We start from the raw sequence: 27181 nt of genomic DNA, 5'->3' as shown, positions 1-27181 counted from the left end.
TAGCCATTCAGGTAGATCGGCGCTTACGTGAACGCAGGACTGCACGAGAGGTGTTGCCACCTGTTGAACAAATGTCTGAACCTATGCAATGTGATAGAGTTTTGTTCAGGGAGCAACGTCAGGAGTTCAGAAGGCGTAATAAGCTGTGTTTTTTTTGTGGAGATGCCTCGCATATTATTTCTGTCTGTCCTAAACGAGAGAAACGTTTTGCACACACGTTTTCTGTGGGTGGTGTTCAACCTAAGTTTCTTCTGGCAATTACTCTGATCTGCTCCCTGTCCACATTTTCCGCCAAGGCTTTTGTGGATTCGGGAGCAGCCCTGAACCTAATGGACTTGGATTTTGCTAAACGTTGTGGATTTCTGATTACACCTCTGCGGACGCCTATCCCTTTGAGGGGGATTGATGCTACTCCTTTGGCAAAAAATAAACCTCAGTTTTGGACCCAGGTGGTAATGCGGGTCGCCCCAGACCATCAAGAAAATTGCAGATTTTTGGTGTTGCATAATTTGCATGATACCATTGTTCTGGGGTTTCCCTGGTTGCAAATTGATAATCCAGTTTTGGATTGGAAATCTGTGTCTGTGGTGAGTTGGGGTTGTCGGTGTGCCCTTAGTGAGGCTCCAGTTTTTTCCACCTCTCCTCAGTCGCATGATGTTCCTGACTATTTGGCGGATTTTTATGATGTATTTAGTGAGAATGAGTCTGCGTCTTTGCCTCCTCATAGGAGTTATGACTGTGCAATTGAACTGAGCCCGGGGTGTAAATTTCCCAAGGGTCGGCTCTTCAATTTATCTGTACCCGAGCACGAGGCTATGCGATCCTATATTAAGGAGGCGTTGGAGAAGGGTCATATTAGACCATCCTCTTCACCCTTAGGTGCTGGGTTTTTTTCGTGGCCAAAAAGGATGGTTCATTAAGGCCTTGTATTGATTATCGTGCCCTCAACAAAATTACTATTAAATATCAGTATCCGTTACCCCTGATTTCGGATCTATTCTCCAGAGTTAAAGGTGCTTGCTGGTTTACCAAGCTTGACCTCAGGGGGGAGTATAATCTTATCCGCATTAAGCATGGGGATGAATGGAAGACTGCGTTTAATACTCCGGAGGGACATTTTGAGTACCTGGTGATGCTTTTTGGGCTCACTAATGCCCCTTCTGTCTTCCAGTGCTTCATGAACGATATTTTCCGAGACTTTGTGGATAAATTTTTGATTATCTATCTGGATGATATTTTGATCTTCTCCAAGGATTGGGATTCTCATGTGGAACATGTTCGGACTGTTTTCCGGATCTTGAGGGAGAATTCCCTGTATGTCAAAGGATCGAAATGCCTTTTTGGAGTACAGAGGATTTCTTTTTTGGGATTTATTTTGTCTCCGTCAACTATTGAAATGGACCCGGCCAAGGTACAGGCCATTTATGATTGGGTTCAGCCCACTTCTTTGAAGGCACTCCAGAAGTTTTTGGGTTTTGCTAATTTTTATCGGAAATTTATAGCAAAATTTTCTAGTATTGCCAAGCCATTGACTGATCTGACTAAGAAGGGTGCTGATGTGTTGAATTGGTCTCCGGAGGCTGTTTATTCCTGTCAGGAGCTGAAGTGAAGATTCACTTCTGCCCCGGTTTTGCGGCAACCTGATGTCTCACTCCCGTTCCAGGTAGAGGTGGACGCTTCTGAGATTGGTGCAGGAGCTGTTTTGTCCCAAAAGGATCCTGTAACATCTAAAATGAATCCCTGTGCTTTCTTTTCCCGAAAGTTCTCTCCATCTGAACGTAACTATGATGTGGGGAATCGGGAACTGTTAGCCATGAAATGGGCATTTGAGGAGTGGAGACTAGAGTTGAGCGAAACGGGTCGAAAAATTTCAAAAGTCGCCGACTTTTGTCAAAGTCGGGTTTCATGAAACGAAACCCGACCCTAGGATGAGGTCGGCCACGAGGTCGGCGACTTACGCGCCAAAGTCGCGTTTCAAAAGTTTGTTTTGCGCTCTTTTTCAGCCAATCAGGATCCACGGACACTGTGGGCAACGTGATGACATAGGCAGGGGTCACCACCATCTTTCATAAGGGCATGCAAGTGATTGGCTTGCTTTGGTGGGCGTCACAGGGGGTATAAAAGGGCGTGCACGCCGACCGCCATCTTACTTCTGCCGATCTCAGTATAGGGAGAGGTTGCTGCTGATTCTGTAGGGAGAGCGTTAGGCAGGGAAGAAGACAAAAAAACTGCTTCTGCTGCTAGCGATTTGGCCTGCACAACACACCAGTCACTGTGTGTGCAGTGCAAGGGGAGGCTATATAGTGGTGTATCAGTAGTGTTGGTTGTTGGGCTGCCTTCTAAGGCTTCCTGAAATTCCTGCATTGCTGTTTACCCACTGCTCCGCAAACTGCTTTTTTAAAAGCAATCCCAATTTTTTTTTTTGTCCTGCTGAGAAGAAAAAAAAACTGCTTCTGCTGCTAGCAATTTGGCCTGCACAACACACCAGTCACTGTGTGTGCAGTGCAAGTGGAGGCTATATAGTGGTGTATCAGTGGTGTTGGTTGTTGGGCTGCCTTTTAAGGCTTCCTGACAGGCTGGCATTGCTGTTTACCCACTGCTCCGCAAACTGCTTTTTTAAAAGCAATCCAATCTCCCTTATCCTCTAGTCACTTTTGTCAAAGCTGTGCCATCGAGCCTGTGACATAGCGCTCAGATATCAGTGGGCCTCACACAATCCAAAAGTGTCCAGTGTCCAAAAGTGTGTGCAGAGATTCAAAATCTCCCTTATCCTCTAGTCACTTTGGTCACAGCTGTGCCATCGAGCCTGTCACATAGCGCTCAGATATTCATTGGGCCTCACACAATCCAAAAGTGTCCAGTGTCCAAAAGTGTGTGCAGAGATTCAAAATCTCCCTTATCCTCTAGTCACTTTGGTCACAGCTGTGCCATCGAGCCTGTGACATAGCACTCCGATATCAGTGGGCCTCACACAATCCAAAAGTGTCCAATGTCCAAAAGTGTGTGCAGAGATTCAAAATCTCCCTTATCCTCTAGTCACTTTGGTCACAGCTGTGCCATCGAGCCTGTCACATAGCGCTCAGATATTCATTGGGCCTCACACAATCCAAAAGTGTCCAGTGTCCAAAAGTGTGTGCAGAGATTCAAAATCTCCCTTATCCTCTAGTGACTTTGGTCACAGCTGTGCCATCGAGCCTGTCACATAGCGCTCAGATATTCATTGGGCCTCACACAATCCAAAAGTGTCCAGTGTCCAAAAGTGTGTGCAGAGATTCAAAATCTCCCTTATCCTCTAGTCACTTTGGTCACAGCTGTGCCATCGAGCCTGTCACATAGCGCTCAGATATTCATTGGGCCTCACACAATCCAAAAGTGTCCAGTGTCCAAAAGTGTGTGCAGAGATTCAAAATCTCCCTTATCCTCTAGTCACTTTGGTCACAGCTGTGCCATCGAGCCTGTCACATAGCGCTCAGATATTCATTGGGCCTCACACAATCCAAAAGTGTCCAGTGTCCAAAAGTGTGTGCAGAGATTCAAAATCTCCCTTATCCTCTAGTCACTTTGGTCACAGCTGTGCCATCAAGCCTGTCACATAGCGCTCAGATATTCATTGGGCCTCACACAATCCAAAAGTGTCCAGTGTCTAAAAGTGTGTGCAGAGATTCAAAATCTCCCTTATCCTCTAGTCACTTTGGTCACAGCTGTGCCATCGAGCCTGAGACATAGCGCTCAGATATCAGTGGGCCTCACACAATCCAAAAGTGTCCAGTGTCCAAAAGTGTGTGCAGAGATTCAAAATCTCCCTTATCCTCTAGTCACTTTGGTCACAGCTGTGCCATCGAGCCTGTCACATAGCGCTCAGATATTCATTGGGCCTCACACAATCCAAAAGTGTCCAGTGTCCAAAAGTGTGTGCAGAGATTCAAAATCTCCCTTATCCTCTAGTCACTTTGGTCACAGCTGTGCCATCTAGCCTGTCACATAGCGCTCAGATATTCATTGGGCCTCACACAATCCAAAAGTGTCCAGTGTCCAAAAGTGTGTGCAAAGATTCAAAATCTCCCTTATCCTCTAGTCACTTTGGTCACAGCTGTGCCATCGAGCCTGTCACATAGCGCTCAGATATCAGTGGGCCTCACACAATCCAAAAGTGTCCAGTGTCCAAAAGTGTGTGCAGAGATTCAAAATCTCCCTTATCCTCTAGTCACTTTGGTCACAGCTGTGCCATCGAGCCTGTCACATAGCGCTCAGATATTCATTGGGCCTCACACAATCCCAAAGTGTCCAGTGTCCAAAAGTGTGTGCAGAGATTCAAAATCTCCCTTATCCTCTAGTCACTTTGGTCACAGCTGTGCTATCGAGCCTGTCACATAGCGCTCAGATATTCATTGGGCCTCACACAATCCCAAAGTGTCCAGTGTCCAAAAGTGTGTGCAGAGATTCAAAATCTCCCTTATCCTCTAGTCACTTTGGTCACAGCTGTGCCATCGAGCCTGTCACATAGCGCTCAGATATTCATTGGGCCTCACACAATCCAAAAGTGTCCAGTGTCCAAAAGTGTGTGCAGAGATTCAAAATCTCCCTTATCCTCTAGTCACTTTGGTCACAGCTGTGCCATCGAGCCTGTCACATAGCGCTCAGATATTCATTGGGCCTCACACAATCCAAAAGTGTCCAGTGTCCAAAAGTGTGTGCAGAGATTCAAAATCTCCCTTATCCTCTAGTCACTTTGGTCACAGCTGTGCCATCGAGCCTGTGACATAGCGCTCAGATATCAGTGGGCCTCACACAATCCAAAAGTGTCCAGTGTCCAAAAGTGTGTGCAGAGATTCAAAATCTCCCTTATCCTCTAGTCACTTTGGTCACAGCTGTGCCATCGAGCCTGTCACATAGCGCTCAGATATCAGTGGGCCTCACACAATCCAAAAGTGTCCAGTGTCCACAAGTGTCTGCAGAAATTCAAAATCTCCCCTGTCCTATAGACACCTTGTACCTTGTTTTACATTACTATATAGTTTGTTGGATTTTGTCTACATTTCTACCAAAAATGAGGAAGGCTGGTGGAAGAGGCCGTGGAATTGGGCGGGGGTTGGCAGCTGGTAATGATGGTGTTGGTGGTGGATCTGATGGTAGTGGCAAGAGCAAAATAGGACCGAATGCAGGAGGTGCTGAGCCTGCGTCACCGTCTGGCTACATAAGGCCTCGAACGCTTAGTTTTCTAGGAGTTGGCAAACCGCTTTTAAAGCCAGAGGATCAGGAAAAAGTTTTGTCTTACATTGCTGACTCAGCCTCCAGCTCTATCGCCTCCTCTTCTTCAGTTGTAAAAAGTAAAAGCACTGAGTCGTCATTGGAGGCTCATGTTCATGAACCACACCTTTCCTTGTGTCCTTCACCCCAACCAAGATTGAAGGATGACGCAGGCCATACTACTGATTACTCCATGGTGCTGTTTTCACATACCATGCCTGGATTATCAAGTCAAATGGTGAATTACCCAGGCCAAGATGAATCTGACATGGAGTGCACTGATGCACAGCCGCTGATGGATGATTCTGCTGGTACATTCACTCAGAGCACTACATTGTCCTCGCAGTGTACAGAGCCAGATTCTGACCCTGATGAGACTCATGTGCCCCTTCCCGCACACTATACCACCATACACGGTGACACAGAGGAAGGTGCACATGACATAGAAGAGGAGGTGATGGATGACCCAGTTGTTGACCCAGATTGGCATCCATTGGGGGAAGAGGGTGCTGCTTCCAATAGCTCAGATGAGGAGCATCCACAGCAGACATCGACATCGCAACAGCTGTTATCTGGCAGGCCCGGAGCACTCCAAAGACAGGTTCCAAACATCAAAAGAGTTGCTGGACAGCTTGTCCAGAGGGTCAAAAGATCACAGCGTGCTAGGCCGCAAAATGTCTGCCAAAGTAGGAAGAGTGCAGTGTGGCACTTTTTTGAACAAAATCCTCATGATCAGGCCAATGTTATCTGTAAGAAGTGCGCAAAGACCTTTAGCCGAGGGAAAAATCTGAAAAATTTGAATACCAGTTGCATGCTTAGACATTTAACCAGCATGCACTTGCAAGCGTGGACACAACACCAAACCTCAAGTGCCACATGTGCAACTGATCACAACGAAGGTAGTCAGCAACGCTACATTGTTTCCCCCACTGTAAGCCCACCGGTTAGCACAGCAGCAAATGCTGAGGTGTCGTTGCAAGGCCACAGCAGTCAGGGAATCCCACTGTTATATCAACGAAAGACTGATTCATGGCCATCAGAAAGAACACCAACTCCATCACCATCATCAACCCTCTCTCAGTCCGCCCTGTCCACCGCTACTTCCACCATATGCAGCTCTCAAGTCCAGCTTACCCTCCCAGACACTATGAGTAGGTCAAGAAAGTACTCAGTCTCTCATCCGCGTACACTGGGTTTGAACGCCCACATTGCCAAACTAATCTCGTTTGAGATGATGCCCTTTCGGTTGGTGGAAAGCACAGCTTTCCGCGAACTCATGGCCTATGCAGTACCACGCTATGACCTACCCAGTCGCCACTTCTTCTCTCGCAAAGCCATCCCAGCCCTCCACCATCATGTGAAAGACCGCATTGTCCATGCACTCAAGCAGTCAGTGAGCGGAAAGGTGCACCTCACAACTGATGCATGGTCCAGTCGGCATGACCAGGGCCGTTACGTGTCCATCACTGCGCACTGGGTTAATGTGGTGGATGCAGGATCCACAGGGGACAGCGGTGGTGGGACAGTGCTGCCTAGTCCACGGTATAGGAAACAGTTGGCTGTAGGCGTTCGACCCTCCTCCTCCTCCTCCTCCTCCAGAAGCGAAAGGTCGTCCACAGAGCGCAGTCGTACGAGCACTCCATCTGCAGCTGCTACTGTTGCACACGATGTGTCCCCCTATCGAGCAGCTAGTGGAAAGCGTCAGCAGGCTGTGTTGCAGATGATGTGTTTGGGCAACAGACACACCGCCGAGGTGCTGGCCGAGTACTTGAAGCGACAAACTGAGTCAAGGCTGGGCAGTGTACATCTTGAGGCAGGCAAGGTAGTTAGTGATAACGGCCGTAATTTTGTGGCAGCCATAGCCCTTTCAAAACTCAGCCACATACCTTGCTTGGCTCACACCTTGAACCTGGTGGTGCAGTGCTTCCTCAAAAATTATCCGGAGTTAACAGCCCTGCTCCAGAAGGTGCGAAGACTGTGCGCGCACATCCGCCGGTCTCCTGTACACTCCGTTCGTATGCAGAAGCTGCAGCGATTGCTCCACCTTCCCAACCACCGCCTCATTATCGACATTGCAACAAGGTGGAACTCCACCCTGCACATGGTGGAGCGGCTGTGCGATCAGAGGCAGGCCATAATGCATTTGTGGGAGGATACACGGCCAGGCACTTTGAGAGCAGACATGGAGTTGACAGGTGTGCAGTGGTCGAAGCTGAAAGACCTCTGTAAAGTCCTTCAGTGTTTTGAGGAATGCACACGGCTGGTAAGCGCAGACGACGCCATCCTAAGCATGAGCATCCCACTTATGCGTCTGCTCATGCAAACTTTGACGCACCTTAAGGAGCAGGCGTCTGCAGCCAATGTTGATGAGGAGGAAGAGGAGGAGGGAATCCTTGATGACATTCAGCCATTGTCTGCTCAGGGACCTCTCCTGGACGAGGTGGAGGAAGAAGAGGAGGAAGAGGATGATGATGGGGATGATTACTTAGGGTAGGAGGATGCATCTCGTGGGGCAAGTGAAAATGTTGGCGTGGCAAGGTCTGGTACAGGGTTTGTGCGTGACTGGAGGGATGTGGATTTGCCAGAAAGTGCTCCTCCACCCAGCACTCGCAGTGCATCATTGACACCGGGAACATTGGCCCACATGTCAGATTATGCCTTGCAGATCCTAAAAAGGGACCCCCGCATTGCCAAAATGATGAACGATGACGACTACTGGTTGGCCAGCATCCTGGATCCACGCTATAAAGGCAAATTACAAAACATCATGCCACAGGAGAACCTTGACCTAATATTGGCTAATAAACAAGCAACTCTGGTAAATCGGTTGCTTGAGGCATTCCCAGCACACAGCAGCGGTGATGGTTCTCACACGAGTCGTACGGGCCGGGGGCAGCTTGGCAGAGGTGTTCGTGGTGCACACAGCAGAAGTGGCGTTGGAGACAGGGGTTTCATGACAATGTTGTGGACTGATTTTTCAAATACCGCTCACACAACTGGTAATACTGCATCGATGGAAAGTGACAGGAGACAGCAGTTGTCAACTATGGTTACAAACTACTTTTCCTCCCATATCGATGTTCTCCCACACAGGTCATTCCCCTTTGACTATTGGGCCGCTAAACTGGACACCTGGCCTGAATTGGCCCAATATGCCTTACAGGAGCTCGCTTGCCCAGCTGCAAGTGTGCTATCGGAAAGAGTCTTCAGTGCAGCTGGATCAATCCTGACAGAAAAAAGGACCCGTCTGTCAACCCAAAATGTGGATGATCTAACCTTCATTAAAATGAACCATGCATGGGTTTCCAAGGATTTTGTCCCACCTTCCCCTGATGACACATAGGGTGACAGAAAAATAGCTTGCTTTGGTCCACCTCTTCCTGGGACTTCACCTATTTCGCCTTTTGCATCAGCTGAATGTCCAACATCAACATATGCCACTTTCTAAAACTCCCTAACTGTGCTGCCTCCCCCCCCATGGCCGGGGTCACCACCTAGCGCACGACAACGTGCGAGTGCCGTTGCCCTGGACAGGTGGGTAGGCCGACTCTTGGGCGCGGGCACTGGCACAGGGTCCCTCATAGTGCAATCAAGTGTCTCTGACGGTGGTGGTGCACACCCGCCGTCAGACACACCGCTGTACTATGAGGGGCCCAGTGCCAGTACCGACGCCCACGAGTGGGCCCCCCTTGCTTGGGCAGGGCCCCAGCATTTGCAATCTTTACCTCTCCCTGCTCCTCCGCTGTGTAATCTGGGCCGTCAAATCCATACTGTGCCTGACACCGTCTGAGCCTGCCTCCTGATGTATAGACATATATTTTGAATGTGTACGCTATCCATACATGTTATCTGGGGATACAGTACCCTTTCTAACCTTTGTGCAATCACGTGCAATCCATACTGGGCCTAACACCGTCTGAGCCTGCCTCCTGAGACATATATTTTGAATGTGTACGCTATCCATACATGTTATCCGGGGATACGGTACCCTTTCTAACCTTTGTGCAATCACGTGCAATCCATACTGGGCCTAACACCGTCTGAGCCTGCCTCCTGAGACATATATTTTGAATGTGTACGCTATCCATACATGTTATCCGGGGATACGGTACCCTTTCTAACCTTTGTGCAATCACGTGCAATCCATACTGGGCCTAACACCGTCTGAGCCTGCCTCCTGATGTATAGACATATATTTTGAATGTGTACGCTATCCATACATGTTATCTGGGGATACGGTACCCTTTCTAACCTTTGTGCAATCACGTGCAATCCATACTGGGCCTAACACCGTCTGAGCCTGCCTCCTGAGACATATATTTTGAATGTGTACGCTATCCATACATGTTATCCGGGGATACGGTACCCTTTCTAACCTTTGTGCAATCACGTGCAATCCATACTGGGCCTAACACCATCTGAGCCTGCCTCCTGAGACATATATTTTGAATGTGTACGCTATCCATACATGTTATCCGGGGATACGGTACCCTTTCTAACCTTTGTGCAATCACGTGCAATCCATACTGGGCCTAACACCATCTGAGCCTGCCTCCTGATGTATAGACATATATTTTGAATGTGTACGCTATCCATACATGTTATCTGGGGATACGGTACCCTTTCTAACCTTTGTGCAATCACGTGCAATCCATACTGGGCCTAACACCGTCTGAGCCTGCCTCCTGAGACATATATTTTGAATGTGTACGCTATCCATACATGTTATCCGGGGATACGGTACCCTTTCTAACCTTTGTGCAATCACGTGCAATCCATACTGGGCCTAACACCGTCTGAGCCTGCCTCCTGCGACATATATTTTGAATGTGTACGCTATCCATACATGTTATCCGGGGATACGGTACCCTTTCTAACCTTTGTGCAATCACGTGCCATCCATACTGGGCCTAACACCGTCTGAGCCTGCCTCCTGATGTATAGACATATATTTTGAATGTGTACGCTATCCATACATGTTATCCGGGGATACGGTACCCTTTCTAACCTTTGTGCAATCACGTGCAATCCATACTGGGCCTAACACCGTCTGAGCCTGCCTCCTGAGACATATATTTTGAATGTGTACGCTATCCATACATGTTATCCGGGGATACGGTACCCTTTCTCACCTTTGTGCAATCACGTGTAATCCATACTGGGCGTGAGAACGGCTGGCGAGCTGTTAAGCAAGCTACAGCACCTGTGGTTTGCACACGTAAGTTTTTCATTTTTTCAGGAATGACGGTTAGGCCTAATTCCGGAACTGCGGTTGACCTGCACTTACTGGGAAATCATTGTTCGCGGGTAATAATTGTAATCAGTGATCCCCATCACTAACGTTGTTCAGCGGGTTATCTGCACCTGTAAGCGACAAACGCTGGCCTTTTCAGTGTAGCACACATGCAGCCACGGACATGTAAGGGCATGACACACCAGTTATTGGCCAATCTCATGTGCCAGAGCCTCACGTGTCCCTCTAGTAAGCCGGACTCGGACCGCGGGGCATGACGGAGTCTCATTCGTTAACGGAATTAAGCTTGCAATGTGTGCATCTGTTCTGTAGCTGGCATGGTTGAGGTTTCCCAGGTGGAGTCGAATTTAACCGTAGGCTCCACTCCTGGTGGTGCCCTTCTGGACATTCCTTTAAGGTTCAGCTTTGCAACCATACTGCCCACGTAAAACAAACACTTTGCCTTCATGAACGCTGTTTGGAGGGTCATGACTCGTGGGAATAACGCCGCCCAATCAGTTAACCTGCTAGAGAGATCCTTCGTTGCTCCCAAGCATGACATCACACTCCCTAGGAAGAAGGTAATGCCACTGTGGCGACCGTACTCCTGGGGGCGACACAAGTGTACTGATGCCCAGCCACTGCTCGATGAATCTGCTGGTACATTGACCCAGACCACTACATTCCCCTCGCACGCTACCCGGCCTGAATCTGACCCTGATGAAACTCAGGTTACCCTTCCCATATACAGTTCCATCTTACACGGTGACAAAGAGGAAGCTGCAGATGAAAGTGCAGGTTCGGCCCACCCGCCATCAGACACACCACCGTACTATCAGGGGCCCTGTGCCAGTGCCGTCGCCAACGAGTGGGCCCCCCTGCTTGCCCAGGATCACAGCACTTGCAAAGTTGAAATACTGTGCAGTGAGATGGAAGATGGGGACAACGAGGAGTCTAGACTAGTACAGGGATTCCCTAGCGAGGAGACTTATTTGATTGTTTTCAATGTTGGGACAGCAATTTTTGGGGAGCACTATACTCTGGAGAATGATAGATGGGGCCCACCATACACTGGAACATTCCAAAGGTGAACATCAGACACTGGAGCAGCATTTACAGGGCCCATTATACACTAGAGCATTAGAAATGGGGCCCATTATGTTTGGAGCATTATTTGGGCCCATAAGACAGTGGAGCTTCATCCATGGGGACCAACATATACTGTAGCATTATGTGGAGCTCATCATATACTGTTTCAAACATTATATGGGACCAATGATTCTGTATGGAGAAATAGATGGGCCTCGTCATGAGATGTAAAAAGTGAGGTATTTTTCATTGTACTATACCGCTATTTCTCTGCCGTATCGGAGCATGATGAGTTGTGGTATGTGTTAAAGGGGCGCTCTTTCGCACAGGGCACATGAAAACCTGCAGCCAGCCCTCCCCCCAACAACTTTAGCCAAATAACCCCCATTTTTCAGTGCGTAACTTGTATTATGAAGTTAATTAAGGTTGACAAGTTTATGTAAGAAGAATTGATGCTTTTGGCATTCAAATGGGCACTGTAGGTGTGTTTCCTGTCCTCCTCTCACTGCCGACTTTTATTCCCCATTGACTTACATTGGGTTTCGTGTTTCGGGACGACCCCGACTTTTCCCTATAATCGGACGATCTTGCTCGACCCGACTTTTGGAAAAGTCGGGTTTCACGAAACGAAACGCGACCCTAAAAAACCAAAATTCGCTCAACTCTAGTGGAGACATTGGTTGGAGGGAGCTAAGCATCAAGTCGTGGTCCTCACTGACCACAAGAATTTGATTTACCTGGAGTTGGCCAAACGCTTGAACCCTAGACAGGCTAGGTGGGCCTTGTTTTTTACACGTTTTGATTTTGTGGTCTCTTTTCTTCCTGGCACTAAGAATGTCAAGGCTGACGCTCTCTCTAGGAGCTTCTTTGCTGATTCTCCTGTGGTGACCAAGCCTGCTACCATCTTAGGCGAATGGGTAGTTCTTTCTTTTCTTAATTTCCTTCTATGACGGTATCACTGATTGGGTGGATCAAGGAAATGCTGTAGATATAGTATATCTTGACTTCAGCAAAGCATTTGACAAAGTCTCTCATACAATCCTTATTGAAAAAATGACTAAGTATGGAATGGACAAGGCAACTGTTAGGTGGATTCATAACTGGCTTAGTGATCGGACCCAAAGAGTGGTCGTAAATGGCTGTACATCCAGTTGGAAGAATGTCTCAAGTGGGGTACCACAGGGCTCTGTCCTGGGCCCTGTATTGTTCAACATCTTTATCAACGATTTAGATGAAGGAATTGAGGGTAAACTGATTAAATTTGCTGATGACACAAAGCTAGGAGGGATAGCTAATACTAGAGAAGAGAGAGAGAGGATTCAAAAAGATTTAAATAAACTGGAGAAGTGGGCAGCAACTAACAGAATGGTTTTTAACAGGGAGAAATGCAAAGTACTACATCTGGGCAATAAAAATGAAAAAAGCATATATAGAATGGGAGGAATAGGGCTAAGTGACAGCACATGTGAAAAAGACTTGGGTATACTAATAGATCACAGACTGAATATGAGTCAACAGTGTGATGCAGCAGCAAAAAAGGCAAATGCAATTCTAGGATGTATTAACAGAAGCATACAGTCTAGATCACGTGAAGTCATTATTTCCCTCTACTCCTCTTTGGTCAGACCTCATCTGGAATATTGTGTCCAGTTTTGGGCACCACATTTTAAAAAAGACATCAACAAACTGGAGCAAGTTCAGAAAAGAGCGACCAGAATGGTGACCGGTCTGCAAACCCTGTCTTATGAGGAAAGGTTGCAGGATTTGGGAATGTTTAGTTTGCAAAAGAGAAGACTGAGAGGAGACTTAATAGCTGTCTACAAATATCTAAAGGGCTGTCACATTGTAGAAGGATCAACTTTATTCTCATTTGCACAAGGAAAGACTAGAAGCAATGGGATGAAACTGAATGGGAAGAGACACAGATTAGATATTAGAAAAAACTTTTTGACAGTTAGAGTGATCAATGAGTGGAACAGGCTGCCACGAGAAGTGGTGAGTTCTCCTTCAATGGAAGTCTTCAAACAGAGGCTGGACAGACATCTGACTGGGATGATTTAGCGAATCCTGCTTTGAGCAGGGGGTTGGACCAGATGGCCCAGGAGGTCCCTTCCAACTCTACGATTCTATGATTCTATGATTCTGCCATCTCGCCCGATTTGAGACGTGCTCTGGAAGAGTTCCAGGAGGACAAACCTGAGCGTTGTCCCAGTGGAAAGTTGTATGTTCCTGACCAGTGGAAGAAGAGAGTGATGTCTGAAGTTCATTGCTCTGCATTGGCTGGTCATCCAGGTATTTTTGGTACTAGAGATCTGGTGAGTCGGTCTTTTTGGTGGCCCGCCTTGTCTCATGATGTCAGGAATTTTGTGCAGTCCTGTGGGACTTGCTCCCGCTCTAAACCTTGTTCTCGCTATAGTGGGTTGTTGATGCCTTTGCCGGTTCCCAGGAGGCCATGGACCCATATTTCAATGGATTTCATCTCTGATATGCCTGTCTCTCAGAGAATGACTGTTATTTGGGTGATATGTGATAGGTTCTCTAAGATGGTTCATCTTGTACCACTCCCTAAGTTGCCATCTTCCTCTGAGTTGGTGCCCCTGTTTTTGCAACAGGTGGTTCGCTTGCACGGGATTCCTGAGAACATTGTATCTGACAGAGGAGTTCAGTTTGTGTCTAGATTTTGGAGGACTTTCTGTTCCAAGCTGGGAATTCAGTTGTCCTTCTCCTCTGCTTTTCACCCTCAGACCAATGGGCAGACGGAGAGAACAAACCAGACCTTGGAGTCGTATTTGAGATGTTTTATTTCCGCTGATCAGGATGATTGGGTTTCATTTTTGCCCTTGGCCGAATTTGCTTTAAATAATAGAGCTAGTTCTGCCACTTTGATGTCACCTTTTTTTTGTAACTTTGGGTTTCATCCTCGATTTTCTTCAGGGCAGGTGGAGCCTTCTGCCTGCCCAGGTGTTGACACTGTGGTGGAGAGAATGCACCAGATCTGGGACCAAGTGGTGGATAAGTTATCTCTCTCCCAGGAAAAGGCCCAGCGGTTTTCCAACCGACATAGGACCATTGGTCCCCAGTTTAAGGTTGGTGATATGGTTTGGTTATCATCAAAAAATATCGCTATGAAGGTGGCTTCTCCTAAGTTTAAGCCTAGATTTATTGGACCTTACAAGATTTTGGAGATTATTAATCCGGTCTCTTTTCGTTTGGCTCTTCCTGTTACATTTAAAATCCATAATGTGTTTCATAAGTCCTTGTTGAAGAGGTTTGTTGAACCAGTAGTTCCTGGGGTGGCACCTCCGGACCCTGTATTGGTTTTAGGTAACATGGAATATGAGGTAGAGAAGATAGTGGATTCCCGTCTGGCTAGACGGAGACTCCAGTATTTGGTTAAGTGGAAGGGTTATGGTCAGGAGGATAATTCCTGGGTCTCTGCCTCTGATTGTCATGCCAAAAGATTGGTGCGTGCCTTTCATCGGGCTCACCCTGATCGCCCTGGTGGCGTGGATGAGGGTTCGGTGACCCCTCCTCAAGGGGGAGGTACTGTTGTGAGTTCATTTTCCCCTTCACAATTGAGGTCTGATGAACTCCCTCTTCTGGTGAAGGAAGGTAGTGAGGCTGATTACCAAGCACCTGGGCAGGATGATGATGACTGGGTGACGGGAATTACTGACTGGATATAAGGCAGCCGACGCCCTTCTGCCTTGCTGGTGATCTCTCTGAGGGATTCTAGGAGACCAGTCTGATTCCTGTTCCTCAAAAGCTAAGTTTTCTGCTCTGCTTTTTGCATTTGTGTTTTGGTTTTGTTTTGCATTGTTTTCCTTGATTTCTGCCATTCCCTGCTGGGGTGTGCTGAATTCCTTTTTGCTCTGTCTTCAGAAAATACCTGAGTACTGATATAGTCTTTTTGAAGCCTAGCGTCTTCAGGGCTTTTTTCCCTATCAGCTGTTGGCTCTTGTTTTGATAGGGTTTTGGCGGATTACAGACAGCAGCTTTTCTATCCTGTCCTATCTAGTTAGCTTGGGCCCCATCATTTACTCAGCCTATCTTTCTATCTGTGTGAGTGTTTTTTCATCTTGCTTCACCGTCATTATATGTTGGGAGCTGCCTATTGCTTTGGGGTCTGCTCTGGGGCAGTTTAGATTTCCCTTTCTGTCTTTAGGCTATGTAGTTCTCCGGCTGTGGTCGAGGGGTCTAGGGCACCGTAGGAACCCCCCACGGCTACTGCTAGTTGTTGTTGATAGGTTCAGGGGTCTGCAATCCGATAGCTGCCAACTTCTCTGGTTTTCTGGACTTAACTAGTATTTCTGTTTTTGCCTCCTACGGTGACTCATTCATAACAGATGTCACTGTCAGGGGTGAAGCTGGTTCCTGCTTGCTACATTTATTCCTTACAATCCAAGCCAGTGAAAATCACTTATCTTTAGAGCCGGTGAGGGAGCGCACTGTAACTGGGCACTGTGAAGAATAGTGTACAGTAAGAAGGGGGCTTATACTGAACATATGTCAGGATTGACAACCACTGCATGCTCAGTAGATCAGCGACTAGTCCAGCAGCCGGAAACGAACATCAATCATGACGTGTCGTTTCAGCGTGGGAACAGAGACTGTGGCAGCGACCGCAGCCTCCGACCCCTGGAGACGGCCAGTTTGAGTATCACAGCATGCACTAGGGATTCTTAAACAGAATGTCATCAAAACGGAAATAGGCCAAAAAAATATAAATAAAGCAGTTATATTAGAGAACGGCGGTAACTTTTTAATTAAAGCATATTAGAAAGCCTATTAAATTATTACAATAAATAGATGGTTATTTAGGATGAAAATCAATATTAGTGTCAGACGCTCACTAAGGTGTAATGATGGCAACACAAGTTTGACATGTGCAAACAATCATTAAACAGGCATTCTTTTTCTTTTAGTGAGAGCAGCAACATTTTGCTTCTTTACATTTTATGTCACGACGTGGTTCATATAATGGAAATTCCTTCCCTTTTATCAACACTAAAGCTAATTAAGATTAAATGGCTCTATATTGCTGCCTAGATACAATAGATTTCCCTAGGTAAAATGTTGCTGTTTATGAACTCTGTAGTGAATTTGAAGTTAGTTTTGGACTGACTTGTCCCTTAGAATTGCAATTTTTTTTTATAAAGTGAACTTAGGTTCCATGAAGGAGACATTTAACAATGGGTTGACTATACATATTTCAGACAGTGTCCCCCTATAGTGATTTCTGCTTCAGTGTTAGTCATCTTGTTATCTACCTAGTCTTTGGGTCTTTCCTGATTATTAATTCTTTGTCAGCCCACTATATACAAGTGCCAGCCAAAAGTTTTTCCAAATCATATTTATCTCCACCTGTGGCTGTCAGCCATTGTGAATGGTAGATCTTGTCTTAGGCTTAACCTGTCACTGTAATCCTGACTGTGATGATAATGAAATGACGACCGAGAAGTAATCTCTACAGAATAGTAAGTGTCAGTCTAATGCTAGACCAGAGTGAAAACTGCAAGTTTTCATGATTTTTTAAGTAAACCTGTCAGCAGGATTTTGTTAAGGTGTTGTCATGTTGATGTTGTTACACTGGTTAAAATGATACCTGGGGTGAAGAAATCCGTCTTGTGGTTCTTGTATAATCTGTGTTAGAAGTTTCAGTTAATGATATGCCCGTGCTCCAGGGCAGGACTGTGGGCAGAGTCTTATCTTTCTGCTCTAAGTCAGAGAAACCAAGGAAAGACCTACCGACATGCTGCCCCGAAGCACAAACAGTTTGTATCTCTCTCTATCTCAATGATAAGGAATATGTTTGTGCTTTGGGGTAGCCTGTGGGAAGGTCTCTCCATGGTTTCGCTGGCTTAGACCAGGAAGATAACACCCTGCCCACAGTCCTGCCCCGGAGCATGGGCATATAATTAGCTGCAAACTTCTAATACAGATTACACAAGAACCACAAGATGGATTTCTTCACCCCAGGTATCATTTTAATCAGTGTAATAACGCCAACCTGACAATGCATGTAGTTTACTTAGCACAATCCTGCTGACAGGTTCACTTTAAATGTAAATAGTAATATGGAAAATTAGAAAATTGACGGCAATAGGTTTGAAAAAAAAAAACCTCTTGATTTAAACAATAGATTATTTTCTGATGTCACTTTTGCTTTAGGCTGAGTGCAGACGGACTTTTTAGCCCTGCGGATTTTTCTGCGCAGAATGGAAGAAATCCGCAGGTCAAATGACCTGCATTTTTCCTGCGGATTTCTTCCATTTTTCATGCGGTTTTCTTGCGGTTTTCCACTGCAGTTTTCCCCCTGCGGATTTGGTGACAGGGGAGATGGAAAACCGCACAAAAGAAGTAACATGCTGCGGATTTTGTACCGCGGAAAAATCCGCAGCGTCTGCACAATGGTTTATTTTTTTTCATTGATTTTAAGGCTACTGTACATCACAATGAGGATATGCAACGTTTCTGCGCGGTAAAATCCGCTGCAGATCCGCTGCAAATCTGCATCGTGTGCACACAGCCTAAGGCACATTAAAATCTTGGGCGATCCCCAATAGGATTTATCTTGCAGATGAAACAGAACACAGAACTTCTCTCATTGGTTAAAGATCCTGACATGGGATGCTCTCTGCAGGGTTAATTATAAATGGAGAGAATGAATGATTAAAGGGATTTGCATCTTTTCATTTACTTATTTTTTTATTTTGGCGTAAAATAATTTTTGTATTTGGTTTTCATTCAAAATTTTGCACCATTTTTTTTCTATCGCCTGTGTGTTGCCCTATGTGTTACTGGCTGCAGAATGAGTTATGAGTTTGTCAGTGAGGTCACGCTTTCAGACGATGTGATGGGAAAATTCATAACTCTTTCATCTATATTTTCTGAGCTCTTCTCAGCTGATTTACAGCCACAATAATCAAAGTTGAATGTGCAGTGAAACAAAGAGCCTCTAAAAACTAAACGTAACCAAACTGTAAAAATGATTTCCAGCCCCAAATACATGAATTTAATCTGCCTAAATCATTCTATATTTGTGTGAATTATCTCCGATTATAAAAAGAGTTACTATGTGGACAGATGTTTCTGCTTCCTGCTCGGATTCCGCATTCTCCGCAAAGATTCGCGAACACGGTTGGGCTCGTGTTTGAGAGGAGGAGATCACATCAAGAGAAAGATGGTTTAAGGTACATTTTATTCTTACCACCATATTAATAAAACCCTGAATAGCACATTGATGGGGTGGTAACAGGTACAGCATTGCTTACTGATGGAAGCACATAAACAACACACATGCTCTTGTAGGTACGTGTGCCGACTGGGGGGTGGTACCTTTCGGCCACGGAACAGACTGGAGGCAGAAATCCGTTCAATCAGATCCAAACTTTATTCAGTGTCCTCTTGACATCCACAGCAGACACATCAGCTCCTGCTCCCTGGCCTGGGTACCTGTCTCCTTCCTTCTGCTACGATTGGTGAAGACCCTCCGGGTTCCTTCACTGTGGCTGCCGTTAGGCCCACGGCCACAGTGTTTCCCCTGGCTAAGTCTGCCCGCTGTACACCGACTCACTCTTCGGTGTCCCAGCCGTCCGGTACCCAAACCTTCCATCAGTCACTGCCGTCCCTTCCTGCGGCTGCGTCCTCAGGGCCTCCCCCTCTCCGAGTAACCGTCTATGGCTCTCCTCTGTCCTTCCTGAGCTTTTCCTCTCTCCGTCCTCTCCTGTGCTATTCTCATTTCTTTCTTTCCCATGGGTGTCTCTCTGCCCTACCCCTGGGACTCTCCTCTCTTATATCTCCTCTCTCTGGAAATCCCCTTCTCAGTCCTGTAACTCTGCCCACCATGACTATGCAGTTTCCCCAGTCTAAGGCCTGCTGTTAAGTCCTTTTCTCACTGCTGTCTGTCTCCATCTTGTGGACAAAACTCGGTACTATGTCATCCTGCACTAATTCCCAGCTGTTAACCATACACATACAAGAAAGCATAGTGCAGATCATCCTTTACATGTTCTTTCCATCTCAGACAGGTCCACCCCCTACACTCTATCCAGAGAATTGGTGATATACGATTGCTGGGGAATCGTCTGCTGGGATCCCCTGAAATCACAACAATGCGTTTCATAAACTTCACTCTGTGTACGGATTGCTATCGATCATGTGCTCCATTGACTATTAATGGACTAGCGGTCGCTCACTAGCATCTCATTCAGGGGACATTGGGATCACGGCTCTCAGAGATCGGACACGAAGGTCCAGATTTATCATTTGCGTTTTTATATGTCATTTTCTTTTCTTTCTTTTTTGTTATTCCTTGCTTTTTTTGCACCAACTTCTTCAAAATGGCGGACGCGGCTCATGAATTTTTCGCAATGTCCAAAAAAATTGTCATTTTTTTTCAGTCTTGAACTGTTTTTCAACTGTTCAGTGCAGAGTCACACATTTTGCAAAATGGCTCAAAAATTTGCCAAAAAACTAGCATGCGCAAAAACTCATCAAGGGACAGGGAATGGGTACAAAAAAAGGTTGAAATGCAGTGATGAATCGAGGCTCAGGTGTTCCACTTAAGTTGTATTTTTGCAGAGTAAGAAAAGAAATTCATAGAACACCAAGTGGGAATGAGAAGATTTTCTGTTTGTGGTTGCGGTACCTTTTTTTTATATCAGTCTTGCATGATGTTGGATAAATTTGACAACTAAAGTTTGTCTCCTTTTAATGCCCCTTCCCAGGAGTGAGAACTGCAATTTTTTGAGACTATTTCAAAAGTTACAATTCATCAATCTGATTGTGGCAGAATTAACCATGGCCACTTTCCCAACCACTTTTTTTAGAGACATAGTGTGACACTGAGTCACTTCTCACGGACAAGCCATGAGGCAGGGAGGTCAAAGAGTCCGAAATCAAAACCAAGAGAGTGTGTCAGAGACAAAGAGATAAGACAACCAAATAGTTAACGGCAAGTTCATGGTCAGGAACCGAGGCTCAGAGAACGTCAAGGCAAAGGGGCAATCCGAGCGAATGGTCAAAGAGGCTAAATCCGAGATCTGGCAACAAAGATCCGAGTCAGAGAATACTATGAACAAAGCACACACCACCATGCAAAAGCTATGACTGACTAGTCCAAGCATAGAGGTAGTAAGAAGCTTTTGCACTCAATTCAAAGAGTGTAGGTGCTCAGAAGGAAAAACAATATACAATAGTAGAAAACACCTCTGGCACTCAAAAAAAGATATTTCTTGGGAATATTCCGTGTAACAAGAGAATCTTTCTTTACAGCCGATATATGACATGGACAAGACACAATTTCTGACGTTTCAGCTCTCAGGCCTTTATCAAGGATGTCTGTGTTTATAGACATACTTAATAAAGGCCAGAGAGCCGAAATGTCGTAAATTTTCATCCCTTTTCTCTCAGCAGTCAGCCAAAGATACACCCGAGTGAATTTGGCATCTTCAAACACATTCTTGGGAATCGGCGTTGTGAACCGGCTTTGCAGCACTCTCCCCACATTAGGTTCTCTAATTATGTCTTCTTATTTGGTGGTTTCTCACATCCACTAATAATAATCCCATTTTCTTTTGAAAGGTATTACGTGGAGAACTCTACTGAAGTTCTATTCGAAAAGTGGTTTCACTGTAAAGATCTTGGAGTAGAACTTGCACCAATAATTAAGGAGTAAGTCTGTCATCCACTTTATATACTTTGCGTTATGTGGTCGGCGTGTTGCTTCCTTATATGTTTAGGTGACAGTAATTTTAAGTTTGTGAAAGTTGGTAAAAATGGAGAAAACCTGAGTTTGTCGATGCAATAGAGCAGACTATTTTTCAGTTGGCATCAGGAGCGGACATGTCATTGGTGATACAGTGGTCCAAAAGGTAAGAGGGGCCGATTCATGAAAGGGAACCTATCCCCAGATATGGGGTTAATCTGCAGGTTAATAGTGTTATTAACCTGTTTGTCCTCCCCGCACTTAGCCGAACTCTGCGGGGAGAAAATGAACTTTATTCTCCCCAGCAGCATTCCGGTTTCAGTTACAGGGGCATCGCCGGTCATGGTTCGGTCACCGCTCTGAGAATACAGAGCGACGGCTGTAACCGTGACCCCAGCCCTGACTGACACTGGCTCTGCTGTCAGTCACTGCTGCGGGCCCTTTAAAATTTCTCGTGCTACACCAGTCTTGAAGGTGAAGCCCTGCTATGAGTAGCACAAGCGATCGGTGAGCAAGAGCACGGACCACAGCCAGTTAGACCCCACTACTGATGACAATTTTGGGTCTTTCCCTTAAATCATTTATTTTTATGTACATATTATCTCTGTAGCTTTCATTGTAATATTTCCCTTTTACCTGCAGGTGTCACACATTTTACATCTTTCTTTAAAGAAACTATCAATTCTCAAAACAATTGAGTTCTACACTATATAAAACGCTGCTCCCGATATGACTATAGAAATAAGGTAATTGTTAGACACATAATAATCTTCTTCATTGTTTCACATTTTAGATTTTTCAACTCAAAGCAGTATAAAACAGGAAAACCTGACCCAGGTAATGGAGATTATTAAACCTCTAAAACGTTACAGTATACGTTATGAGAGCTGGAACGTTGACAGCTGGATATTTCTTTTGTTCATGCCGATTTGCTTCACATTTCACCCTGTTTTACTAAGAATGAAAACTCACCAAGAAAATGCATAGAATACCATGATTATGGATTCCATGTACATATCCTACACAGCGTGTTTGCCAAATGTGTGCACTTTGCTGATACTAGAATGTGCTGTAGATTTGCTGTCTGTTAAATCTGGAAAAGGAAATTTCACAGTATATCTGCCTGTGTGAACAGTAAGAACATCGAGCAATAAAGAAAACCCTGGTGCATAAATTCAGATGCCTAGCTTATTATCTCAGAGATCTGTACTTACTCAATCTAATCCCAAAGAGGCAGTCACCCCACCCCAGAATTATCTAAGCTCCACCCATGAAGTTCTTAAAAAGTTACTTCCTTCAAAAAGTTCCTTCCTTCCTTCCTAACTTCCTTCCTTAATTCCCTCTTTCCATTCTTTCATTCCTTCCCTTCTTCCCTTCTCTGTCTTTCTTTTCTCCTCTCTCGCTCTACCTCTCTCCCTCTCTTTCTTTCGTTTTCCCTTTCTTTCTCTCTTGCTTTCTTTTTTCCTCTTTCCTTCCTTCCTTCTTCCCTTTCTTCCTTCTTCCCATCCTTCCTTTCTTTCCTTCTTTCTTTCTTTCTTTCTTTCTTTCTTTCTTTCTTTCTTTCTTTCTTTCTTTCTTTCTTTCCTTCCTTCCTTCCTTCTTTTCTTTATTCCTTCCTTCTTTTCCTTTCCTCCTTCCTTTCTTTCTTCCCTTCCTTCCTTTCCTTCCTTCCTTTCTTCCACCCATCCTTCCTTCTTGTCCACTACTCGGACAACATCTTCTCAATTACTGTATTCCTCAATTTAATATAAAACAGCTTATACACATCTCCGGTGCTGGTGACATTCCAGCCTCATAGGCACCTACTCTCCCGAGGCTCATGTCACCTTGTTACTAGTGATGAGCGAGTATACTCCCGAGCATGCCCTGGTGTCCTCCGAGTATTTTGGCGTGCTCAGAGATTTAGTTTGTGTCGACGCAGCTGCATGATTTGTGGCTGCTAGACAGCCTGAATACATGTGAGGAATGCCTGTTTGTTAGGGAATCCCCCCATGTATTTAGGCTGTCTAGCAGCTGCAAATCATGGAGCTGAGGCAATGAAAACTAAATCTCTGAGCACGCCAAAATACTCGGAGACCACCAGAGCATGCTGAGAAAACCCCGAGCAACGAGTATACTCGATCATCACTATTTGTTACGTCTCATGAGCCATGAAGCCAATCAGTGGTTGCTAATTAGCCGCTTCTTCCTCACTTCTTTTGGATGTAACTCTGTAGTCAGAGAGCAGCAGCAGTTCTTACTTCTTATGCACTTTTTTAAATTCCATCCTAGAGTAACATGCAAAATAGCAACCAACAGAACCGTAAAACATCCGCAAACGTTAAAAAAAAAAAATAACATTACAGTGCTTACCTATCCTGCCGTTTCCACACCCAACCGTCCTTTCCTTCACACCTCTTCTTTTCATCTTTACTTGTGCGCATCTTAACTCAATGGTTTACTGTTTACCCCTCAAAGTAAACCTATCAAACTGTTTATATCTTTCAAAGTCAAATCCTGCAATACTTGGCCAGTCCATTCCTTCATCCCTGAGAAATCAGCATTTTAATTGATATGCAAATGCGGCTGAAGGACTATAGTAGATCTGAAGCCTCTGTCACTCCAGCTCTAGTCTTGGCCCAACACTGCCTCCTTCAGCTTGGCTGTCGCCACCTTTGCCTGAAGTCACATAGCATAGAGACAGGCAGTCAACCAAAAGGAGGCGGTGCTGGATGTGGAATAGAGCTGGAGTGACAGAGGCTTCAGATCTACAAATACAGGAAAGATGTATATCTTTGTACCGTGTTAGCCAGTAGATAGAAAATTTTTTCGATCTACAAATAGTTTTTCAGCCTTACTTGCATATCAGTGCAAACTTTTTTTTCTCAGTAACAGAGGAAAAACGGACTGGCCATATAAAGATATTGCTGGACTTGTCTTTGAAAGCTCTACATGTGCATATAAATAGATTGGGGGTGAAATCCTGCTGACAGATTCCCTTTAAGGGGACTACTTTCTTATGTTAGTGTAAGGTACACTGAAAGGTAGTCATGGCCGAGGGGCTGCTTCTCCCAGTTCATATGTGCTTTGTTTGTAGTGCAGAATACTCCCGTTTCTGCTGTCCCCATGCTTTCGGATCCAGCAACAGCAACACATAAATCAGTCAAAGTTCCATAGATGACAACGTGCAGTATTGGGCACAACCTTCCTTGCCGATTAAATCCATAGCACAGTACACTTTTACGTTCTCCAACTGTTCATCGTGAACTAGGCCTCCTCTTACTTCCTCCTTCAGCCCCTGGGATTTCCCATCCGGCTCCGCAGTACTAATGAGATTCATTATGTTCCTCTCACAAGGAAGGTTTATCAGCGCTCTCCATAGCCAATGACTCAAGCCCGAGGCTCTGGACGTTACAAGAATGTCCATCAGGAATTTCCAACGATCCCATACCACCAGAACAATGGGTACTTCTCGTGCCATTGCCCACTGCCATTGACCTTCAGCTTTTTTCTCTCTTAATACTGAACACTAGCTCTTTCTGATCGAATCAGGAAATGTTTCCCATTTTTATCTAACCTTTTCCCCTTCCATGCCGGGCCGGTTCCAAACATATTAACTGTATCCTAACTCATACACTATATCGTGCTACCAATATACTCATCACTGCATATCTCTTTTCCTAATCTACCCAATACTAAACTTTATGTTCTCAGTCTAGCTCTATTTTTTTCTCTGTTCTGTGCACTACACATTCTCACATTGTACATTATTTACATTACATCACAAGAACAGCATACAGTAGTGCCGATAAGATTCTATGCACTTTACATTTTATATGTCAAAATAAAAATACAATAAAAACACAAGTCATAACACACATGTTACCATTGTTGTCTCGAGTGAGAATATTAAGATATTAAGAATATTATACTATAATAGACAAGCTACTTCTAAACTGAGAACAGGCAGTTAGTCTTAGATTTAACGCATGGACATGGGGATTTCTTGGCTTAATAATTAGGGCATAAAATTATATTATGTCAGTAAATCAATGCAACCTTAACAGGGAAGAATATAAGAAATGTTTGCGATCAGAGAATGCATTATTAATTTCACTTCTGCGGATTAATGGCTGCTATAAAGCTATGGCCTACCTGCCGCAGGACTTTCTATCATGTCATGCTCCATGCAAGCTCGTACATTCACACATGCCGAATGTGCCTTTAGATTTATTTAAAAAAAAAAAAACCTAATAGCATGTTTCTTAGGCATTTCCTTAGGCAATAATAAAAAATAAAAAATAAATATAAAAAAAAGAAAAAAAAAGAAAAATAAATCTTTCTGGTTGTATTTGATGCAGTAAAGTTTCCTGTAATATGAATTATTGTGTTATGCAGGGTAGCAGTTACAAACAATGACAACATTAAAGCGAACCTGTGAGCTGTTTGCAGCCACCGCCTTTGAGGGCTTATCTACAGCATTCTATAATGCTGTAGATAAGCCCCCGATCTGACTAGAAAGATAAGAATACCTTTTATTATCCTCACCTGGGGGTCAGTCTGGTGCCGTCCGGTCCGATGGGTGTCGCAGGTCCGGGTTCAATACCTCCCATCTTCTTGCGACGACGCCCTCCTGCTTGATCCATCACTCCCCAGTATCGCGCTCCTGCGCAGGCATACTTCTCTGCCCTGTTGAGGGCAGAGCAAAGTATTGCAGTGCGCTGGTGCCGGTAAAGGTCAGAGAGGCCCAGCGCCTGCGCACTGCAGTACTTTGCTCTGCCGCAACAGGAGAGATAAGTACGACTGTGCATGAGCGTGATGCTGGGGAGCCATGATGCAAGCAGGAGGGTGGCATCGCAAGAAAATGGGAGGTTCCCTACTCGGACCTGCCACACCCATCGGACCGGACCGCACTAGACCGCCCCATGGTGAGTATAATAAAACTTATTTTTTTTATCTTTCAGGTCGGATCAGGGGCTTATCTACAACATTATAGAATGCTGTAGATAAGCCCTGAAAGGCAGCGGTGTATCTTATAGCGGCCAAAACAGCTGACTGGTTCCCTTTAAATATTATTCCTAAAACCCAAAATAATGGCATACTGATAGGATATTCCATCACATTGTAGTGTGTGATCCCACATTGATTTTGAGATTGATCTGGTTTATAATAAGCCATTCATTGGTATGAATGAGCAATAATAAGAAATCATAGAAATCATAGAAATCATAGAATCGTAGAGTTGGAAGGGACCTCCTGGGCCATCTGGTCCAACCCCCTGCTCAAAGCAGGATTCGCTAAATCATCCCAGTCAGATGTCTGTCCAGCCTCTGTTTGAAGACTTCCATTGAAGGAGAACTCACCACTTCTCGTGGCAGCCTGTTCCACTCATTGATCACTCTAACTGTCAAAAAGTTTTTTCTAATATCTAATCTGTGTCTCCTGCCATTCAGTTTCATCCCATTGCTTCTAGTCTTTCCTTGTGCAAATGAGAATAAAGTTGATCCTTCTACAATGTGACAGCCTTTTAGATATTTGTAGACAGCTATTAAGTCTCCTCTCAGTCTTCTCTTTTGCAAACTAAACATTCCCAAATCCTGCAACCTTTCCTCATAAGACAGGGTTTGCAGACCGGTCACCATTCTGGTCGCTCTTTTCTGAACTTGCTCCAGTTTGTTGATGTCTTTTTTAAAATGTGGTGCCCAAAACTGGACACAATATTCCAGATGAGGTCTGACCAAAGAGGAGTAGAGGGAAATAATGACTTCACGTGATCTAGACTGTATGCTTCTGTTAATACATCCTAGAATTGCATTTGCCTTTTTTGCTGCTGCATCACACTGTTGACTCATATTCAGTCTGTGATCTATTAGTATACCCAAGTCTTTTTCACATGTGCTGTCACTTAGCCCTATTCCTCCCAT

The 27181-nt window shown here is 45.2% G+C and overlaps 1 protein-coding gene across 1 annotated transcript in view; it reads left to right on the top strand.

Moving 5' to 3' along the window:
* The window catches only part of HAAO (3-hydroxyanthranilate 3,4-dioxygenase), a 56030-nt gene that overhangs the window by 14499 nt on the left and 14350 nt on the right, over positions 1-27181 (top strand). Inside the window, exons 4-6 of the mRNA XM_073553452.1 lie at positions 18656-18762; positions 21155-21244; positions 22072-22115. Coding sequence (XP_073409553.1) covers positions 18656-18762; positions 21155-21244; positions 22072-22115 — 241 coding nt within the window. The remainder of the gene's footprint in view (positions 1-18655; positions 18763-21154; positions 21245-22071; positions 22116-27181) is intronic.

This window comes from Dendrobates tinctorius, unplaced genomic scaffold (genome assembly GCF_039654945.1).
Source record: "Dendrobates tinctorius isolate UK_male_01 unplaced genomic scaffold, ASM3965494v1 ptg000201l, whole genome shotgun sequence".
Lineage (NCBI taxonomy): Eukaryota > Metazoa > Chordata > Amphibia > Anura > Dendrobatidae > Dendrobates > Dendrobates tinctorius.
This window is presented reverse-complemented; position numbering and strand designations above follow the sequence as displayed.